The 8595-nt window shown below is 39.7% G+C and overlaps 1 protein-coding gene across 5 annotated transcripts in view; it reads left to right on the top strand.

The window, feature by feature from the left end:
* The first annotated feature begins 3006 nt into the window (after positions 1 to 3006).
* Positions 3007 to 8595, top strand: part of nsd1 (nuclear receptor binding SET domain protein 1) — a 42325-nt gene continuing 36736 nt past the window's right edge. For 2 of the 5 annotated variants that reach the window (XM_015396068.1, XM_015396067.1), the window contains exon 1: positions 5717 to 6096. In XM_015396068.1, coding sequence (XP_015251554.1) covers positions 6030 to 6096 — 67 coding nt within the window. In that variant the 5' untranslated portion in view covers positions 5717 to 6029. Of the gene's footprint in view, positions 3499 to 5716; positions 6097 to 8595 lie in introns of those variants that run through there. The other 3 variants (XM_015396070.1, XM_015396069.1, XM_015396071.1) reach the window with 3 other exon arrangements.

Genomic DNA, 8595 nt, shown 5'->3' with positions numbered 1-8595 from the left:
ACCGTGGAAAGGTCACCAGTCCATCGCAGGGCAATAAATAACATACATATAGATGACATATTACATTTATAACAGTTAAATTTCTGTAATTATTACACTTTACCTGTAAGGAGTAACTGGTAGATTATTAGCATGATTAATGGCTTGAATGAAGCTTTTTTATAGTTAACATCTATTTTGTGTTCAAATATAAAAAAAATTGGTGATGGACTTTTAAAAATGGCTTAAATGCCTATAAAAATGTATTTTGCCCCAAATGACATTATGTAAGGACTGTCATGTACAGAATGGCTAACACACCACAAGAGAGAGGAAACTGAGCATCTCATATTATGATCATGCTACGGATATATTGTGTTAGCTTAAAACTCTTATTTCGGCTGCTTGTTTCTCTCTGCCCAGGGCTTGGTGCTTTGTTGGGTGCCATCTCCCTCCAGGCAGCTGTTGGGCCAAGCCTGGGCTCCTTGGCCTTGTGGAGTCATTGTTTGGGAATTGTCCTCCCCTGCGCCTTGCGTTTCTGGGCTCACAAATTGGTCTGCTTTAGGTTTGATCGTCTGCTGCCAAAGCTCAAGGGCTCATCATGGCAGCTCCTTGGGGCTTCAGCACTATAACCTCTGGGGTCTTGCCCCAGGGCTCTTGTCTGTCCATCTCTTGAGAGTGCCGGTGTCCCTGTGTAGGCCCTCCCTCTGTCCCTTTACTCTGGGTTACTTTTGAGTATCTGGGGTCTCCTCTGTATCAGCCCTGGGCTCTTTTGGGGTGGGTCTGAGGCCCCTCACACCTGCTATTGAGCATATCTTCCTGTTGAATAAGCTTTATACACCTTCTACACACAAGAAATCTCATGGATATACACCAGATGCGTTTGGATCCAGGTGCTAACAGATTAACAGCTATGCTTAATTCTAAGCTGCAGCTGCAAATACATATAGCTTTGAATAACATAGTTTTATCTTCATAGGTTTTGATGTTTGTACACATTACTGTGTATTCAAAGGACACTCCGTCTTTTGTCTTGGTTGGTGTTGTTTTTTCTTCTTCATCCTTCTTGCTTTTTGAAGCTGTGAAAACAGGAGTTATTCTGTATATTTTCTCTTTTATCCCTCTCTCCCCTTAATTATTACCTGCTCTCCCTTCTAGCCTCCTTTGTGGCTCTGTGTGCATTGCTTACTTCTTTCCAAATATAAAAAACAATCCACTGGACTTTCCAAATAAACTTCGAATAAAGCTTAAAAAGGACACAGATAACACAAAGACAAGCAAGTAAAATTATTTCAAAATTATTATCTTATTATTTCTACATAAGAGTAAAGATTTTATTATTTACTATGTGACGAGCCTGGTGTGGCAACTAAAAGCCAAGTATACAGTAAACAGTAGATATTTTCACTAGAGTTGCTTTATCCTGTTTTAATAAACCAATTGTGTTATTGTTTTTTATGTTTCTTCTGCTTTTAATTTGCTGTTTGACTGTGAGATATATATATTTTTTATTATAATTTTGCATTTAATATACTAGAGTTGGCACTGCACTTTATATTTTGGTCTTTCTGATGACACTTTTTAAATATCAAATAACATGTTATCTTTGGTAACTCGCCAAGCCTACTGAATAATGTTTTTTTTTTTTTCTCCATAGGCTATAGTTTGGTTTGTGAATATGGTTCTTTGAGGATGCAGAATAAGAGGTCCACCCTATAGGCGTAACTTTCTGAAGGACTGGTGTGGACATGTCCCCACCAATAATTTCAATACATAGACTTTGGCAATATGTGGGACAAATGTCTAAATTAGATTTTTCTGCTTTTGAAGGAGGCTAATCACTAATGTAGCTGAAAGGAAAAATATCCATCAATCCATTAACATTTTTCTGGATGGATGAATGAAACTGAAATTGTGTACATAGTAGTGAGGCATGATATTTTACTGTTGGCATCGGAATTGGCTGTTATTTATCCTTTTTCTAATATACATTAATGTCTATCTATACATATAAATATCAGTGTATTTTGATTATTTTGTGATCTCAACAATAGGAAAGCATTCAATAAATATATGTTTGAGCTAATTTTTGGAAAATAGAAACCCTATTGAAAGTGTGTAGAATAACATTAGGTCCATCAGCCACCACCCTAAGAGTGTCCCCACCAACTTTCACCGCAAAGTTACAGCCTTGGTCCATCCAGATAGTAATTCACACTAGAGCCACCCCTGCCTCTAAATATAAACCCCATTGCTTTGAGAGAAGGTTGCCTTGAAGCTGCAGCAAAAAAGCAATGAAGAGTAAAAATGAAAGTTTCGGTGACTCAGAGATGCGGGGTGCAACCGAAGGTGGGCGCTGTTCTGCGCGGCTCAAACCCGCAGCAGGCCCCTGTCCCGTCCTATCCGCGTGTCCTCTCCTGTCTGTCGAAATAAATCACTTTTTATTTTTTTATATATCCAGCCCAACCCCTGCTGTTCACAACGAGGCGGAAAATCAAAGCACGCATCAAATCTCCTCTATGATTTTAAGCGCCTCTGGGTGCATAAATCATTGAATATATACGCAACGTTTTTCTTTTGTTTTCACCAATGACCCCATCTAGCTTTGCGGAGCATTCAGCACACCCCCTATATATAAATCCACCAAGTGTTTCCAGGAAAAGGTGAAGACTCTGCGGGCAGTTTGCAGTTTCCCCTCCTCGCCAACCGAGGAATAAACGCACGCGCGTCTCTGTGCGGGCATATTTCACACTCATTTTCAACACTGCAGTGTCACACTGATATGAACATTTTTAAAGGTATGAGTTTTGATGTGGCTGAAAAGCGAACACCAGGGAAGAAGGAAGCCCACACGCAGCCCAGCTCCGGTCTCACCGGCCGGGAGGCTGCTGCTGTCTGATCGCCTCCAATATGCACCAAAAAACTGGAAGTAAAGCAGCTGAGGCGACGCTTTAAGTCACAATATATGATGTGCGTTTTAAAAAGCACACATCCAATCTCTCTCTCGCACACACATATATATATGAGGGGGATATAACTGTGCCTCAGTCCTCCTCAGTCGTGCAATAACGCTTATAAGACATAAGGAGAAAGAAAATGTCCCTGTCGTGGGAATGCTTCCAGAAAGCGCTCCAAAGCTTTGCAGGGGTGCGCTTTTAGGCTCACTTTTTCCCGTGCCAGGGTGAACTTTATATCGAACATACATTAACACTTTGTGGCCTGCTTCTCTTCTTTTTTTTTTTTCTTTCTTTTTTTTCTCCACCTCTCTCGCCTTTTGAGGGACTCCATTTTGAAGAGAGTGGGTGTGCAGACATGGAGCCTACCCAGCTACTCGTCTAATGAAAGGGAACCATCATGTGTTGTGTTTTTTTCCGCGTAGACTGCTGAAGCTTTTCTCCTTGAGGAAGGTAGTGGGAGACATATTTGAACTGTTCAATTGATGCATTTTGTCGTTTTCTCTCTTCAAGGTGCTGCAGAAGCCAGTTGTTGGTACAGGTTGGGCGTTTGGACACCTCCCTGGTAACGTATCAAGGGCCAATAGTGCTATAATCCAATAACAAATTATTTGTTAAATATCTATTATGTATTAGTTTTATAAAGTTATTCAAATACATTATGTCTAAATATATATTGTATAATATTTAATAGTATGGTCAAACATTAAATACACAAAAATGTCTAAAACAAAACATAAATACATTTTAGGTTTACTTAATTTCACGAATTAATGTATGGATTTAATGAAAAAATTAGTTTTAGTTAAAATGTCTTTTTGGGCTGCTCAGTGGTGCATTGGCACTACCACTGCTGCCTTGCAGCAAGAAGGTTCTGGGCTCGATTCCCTGCATGGAGTTTGCATGTTCTCCCTGAGCATGCGTGGGTTCTCTCCGGGTACTCCGGCTTTCTCCAACAGTCAAAAAGGACACTGTTAGGTTAATTGGCTTCTCTGAATTCTCCTTAGGTGTGAGTGTGTGCGTGAATGGTTGTTTGTCTCTGTGTTGCCCTGCGATGGACTGGCGACCTGTCCAGGGTGCACCCCGCTTCTCACCTGTAGACAGCTGGAGAATTGCACCAGCACCCCTTGTGACCCCAGCTGGGATTAAGCGTGTCAGAAAATGGATGGATGGATGGAAAATGCCTTCTTCCTACTAGAGTACAGGACCTGTGTAGCATAAATATCATCATGCATGTCGACTAGGATATACTAGAGCTGTGTGGAGGCAAGGGATTTTAGGTTTTTATGCCTGCAGTTATACTCCCCTTCAACTGGTGGCACCAAACACACTGCAATTTACATGAAGATTGAGTGCTGTTTGCTTCTACGCCTTAGACATTATATGCTAACTCTTCTTGCAGTATATGTGAGTTCACAACAACCCAAAAAGGGTTAGCAATTACATTGCAATATTAGGGTTTAATGCGGGGCATAAAATGCGATGAAATCAAGAGCTGCGAGCTCAAAGCAGGATATTTGTCAGAATCCAAAATTTTATCTTTGAAAGAACGAAGAGCAAGTTGTTGTGATTTCAGATAGCATCTGCTGCTATTTCATCTGCAACCAGAATTTGCTAAAACCTAACTAGGGTAGGCGGGCACGAGGTGGGGCTTCAACCAATCAGCTCAAAAGGTTCTATTGAATATCCCTCCTTCCACCAACCACATTCTTTTTTTTTATTATTCAATTTTATTGCTCTTACATTGGAGAAATTTACCTCTGCATTGATGGGGAGCAGTGGGCTGCCATTGTGTGGCACCCAGAGAGTAGTGTGGGGTTAAGGGTCTTGCTCAAAGACACAGAGTGTCAGTCGGTGAGAGTTGGGCTCAAACTAACGCTCTATGCTCAACCACTAGGCCGCCACTCCCAAACCTTTAAAGGGAGTGGTATCAGATTATTTACATGTGGAACTAAACCTGAGTGCTACACGTTATTTATCTGTCTTTTGCAGGTGAATATTATCATTTTGCAGGTTTGATTAATGTGCACTTGACCTATTTTTGGAAATAATGTTACCATGGGTCAGGTGATGTTTCATTTTGACCAACCTTCACCCAAAAAAAGAGACCTTTCCTACCTCTTTTGACAAACAAAAAGATAATTTTCCTTTAATCAAAGGAAATTAGTGAATTTCAAATTAAATAAATAATATTTTTCAGCAACTAGTTGCACATATTTACTGGATTTCAATGAGGTATTTATGGAAGGCAATTGGTCAGTATAGCGAACAAAACAAAAATTAATTGGAAGAGATCTAACTGGTTAACATGCAAAAAACATCTCTTTAGTCACCTTTATTAAGGGGGATGACAAACTATTCAAACAAATAACTACATAAGAAATGTATTAGAAAATGGTTTCAACATGTCATTATGCACTCATTAAATAAATATTCCTGTAAGCTTTGAAGATATAATGCAAGGATTTACAAGAAACTTAGATATTTATGGCTATAATGATTCATATATTTCATTATTTTTACAATAACATTATAAAATGAATAAGTATTTTGTATTGAATTTTGACACTTTTGGCTCTTGATCGGAGATGGAGTTTGGTATGAATGCTTTAAAATAAGAAAAGGGGCGGGGCTTTCTGTATCCGTGTGTTTTTGGGTGGCTGTCATCTTATTTTATTGTTTTACTGTAAATTATAAAAGATTGTGGTCCCCTCTGTTCTCCATGCTATGGACTGGCTGAGAGGGGAGACAGTGGTGACGCCTGGCAGTGCTCACACAACAGAAACTGACTTTGAAGGGGCAAGGCTGTGTCTTTTGGCAGGAAATAGGCAGCAGAGCATGCATCCATCCCTGGACGGGGGATTAGAAAGTTATTACTTTGCAAAAATAGGGAGTTTCGCTGAAAGGACCACAACCAACTTAATCTGTGGAAATTATTCCGGGGGCCGCTGGAGCAGACCGCATGTAAAGGGAGGAGAAGAGTGTTTGTGGTGGTGGGGGGGAATGGGTGAGTGAGAGAGGGAGAGAGAGCAAAGGATCCAGGCCTAGTGAGTGCTGCCGCTGTTACTTCACTGATCCGCTCTCACAAATCTGGAAATGGGCCCATTTAAACGCCAAAATGAGCCGGCTGGGGGTCATTTTAGCGCTGGGCCACACCGGAATGGTAAGATTCTGGCGTGGGATCCCACGTCATGTGGCATTTTGTGCGTGATTTCTGCTGTTTGTGATGCACGCATCTATCCGTGGAGAAAGCGTGCGTGTGTGTGCGCGCGTGTTTGCGTTCGCTCGTGAACTTGCGTCTCGTCGCGCTTTCCACCCCTTCATGTTAGGCTTTTTTTATTCCCCCCCCCCCAACCATCAAACCTCCGCATGCATACACACACAATCACACACACACACTCATGTCGTCGCACACCTACACACATGCACACGCGCTCTTCCTGCCACCGTGGTTTGACAAAAACACGCACGCGCCGGTTGGTGTTAATCCTCATTTTTAATGGTTGATCCTGACGCAGCGGTGTGGCGTTACCGGCCTCATAACTGGACGCCAGTCCTGCTTTCATGTGAGACTTTTACAGCCTGACCTTATCGTGTCTGATGTCATTTCCAACATATCGCGATAGCAGCTCAGAGAAGATTTGCAGCTCTTTTTTTATTATTCGGATTGAATGAGACGTTAGGACGCTGTTTGCAGGGATTTTGTGTTTTTATTTTGGGCATCATGTTGAGAGATTTAATGTCTAATGTGCATCACCTGCTGCCATAACTGGAGATTAAAACGCAGCACAGTCATCGTGATTGCTTTATAGATTACAGCTATATGCTACTATGAGATTATTTTTCATTGTTTGGCATATGAATATGATATTACACATTACATTTAAAATCCTTAATCCTTTGAAAATGAAAACTAATTCTCTGTGATTCTTGAGATCGGGGACAGAATTGGTTATTTTTTCCCCCAAATATAATATGATTATTTCTAAAGCTTATATTTTTGAATATAGAAAATGATGTTTTGTAAATGTAAAACAAGGTTAAGCTATAGGCTCTTGGTTGTAGTGCTTATTGGTAAAATTACATTTGTATTGGACCTGAACTAGAGAAATTTGTCAGCAGTTTTGTGGACAAATGCTTCTGAAGAAACAAAACAAATGCTATTTAAAACAAAAAAACAAAAACAGTTGTTGACATAGTGCGACAAGGTGACAGAAATGACTATGATGATAACATTGGCAGTTTAAGAATATTACAATCTAGATGAAGACAATACACAAAATTTCCTTTATTGCATAGTTATTTCATCCTGTTTCCATGGAATGACATAAATTCTTATTATCCATCAATCCATCCATTTTCTGACAAGCTTAATCACAAGTGGGGTCACGAGGGGTGCTGGTGCCTATCTCCAGCTGTCTACGGGTGAGAGGCAGGGTACACCCTGGACAGGTCGCCAATCCATTGCAGGGTAACACAGAGACAAGCAGGACAAACAACCATTCAGGCACACCTAAGGAGAATTTAGAGAAGCCAGTTAACCTAACAGTCATGTTTTTGGACTGTGGGAGGAAGCCGGAGTACCTGGAGAGAACCCACACATGCTCAGGGAGAACAAGCAAACTCCATGCAGAAAGACTCTAGGCCGGGAATAAAACCGGAACCTTCTAGCTGCAAGGCAGCAGTGCTACCCACTGTGCCAATGAGCAGCCTAAATTCTTATTATTGAAGGACAAAACAAATCATATTCAAATTCAACTTTAAAGCTTTAGAAGAAGTTGCTAAAAATAACCAACAAAAAGATATTTGAGGCATGTCAAGTAAGGGCATTTATGTAAAATACAATAAAATGAGGTAATTGCACACTTTAGTAGAATTTATCAACACTGTCACTGACAACACCGTCAGTTATGGAGTTGACAGGTTATAATAGCTACATTTACATGATGTTATTCTGAAGGAGGCCATTTTGAAAATATAATATAAGGTCCTCAGGGGTTTTTAATGCCCCCAATAATGCCTGATTTTCTTATATTGTTGTTGAGAAAAACTCAGCACACAATTTCAATTGAGAAATTGTAAAAATGTTTATTTTTATGTTTTGCTTTAATTACTATTTATAACATTATTTGAATTCTTATATCTACATTGCATTGTAATTTATTGTATTCAAGACATGGGCTTTTACACACACCGTTCACACACTGTATAATTTAAAGTCAAAAATGTTCATCAAACACCATAAAGTCATGCTCACATATTGTCTTAAATTTTCGGTTATTTGAAGAAATTATATTTTGTGTATATCATATTCATATTCTAAACTTTATGAAGCAGGTGTTCTATCCCTTATTTCAATAATCACTGTGAAAGGAACATAATTAATTGTAAATTTTGTTTTTTGTTGTTGTTTTTTGTTGCCTTTTTGGAAATAATTAATCAGCTTTATTTGGTAACTCTTACTCGTAAGCTCTGTGGTTTAAAACATATCTTAGCTAGCTTGGCGTATTTCTGACCCAGCTACTGACATTTTTTAATTTCCCTTCGTTTCAGAGGGAGTACAGTGCTTTGCTTCTCTTGGGGTTTAATCATTTTTACATCAGGAGAATATTTTTCCCATGCTACTTCCATTGAATGTTATTGTGATCCTTTTCTAAAACAG

The sequence above is a fragment of the Cyprinodon variegatus genome, unplaced genomic scaffold (genome assembly GCF_000732505.1).
Source record: "Cyprinodon variegatus isolate N-32 unplaced genomic scaffold, C_variegatus-1.0 Scaffold774, whole genome shotgun sequence".
NCBI classification, from domain to species: domain Eukaryota; kingdom Metazoa; phylum Chordata; class Actinopteri; order Cyprinodontiformes; family Cyprinodontidae; genus Cyprinodon; species Cyprinodon variegatus.
This window is presented reverse-complemented; position numbering and strand designations above follow the sequence as displayed.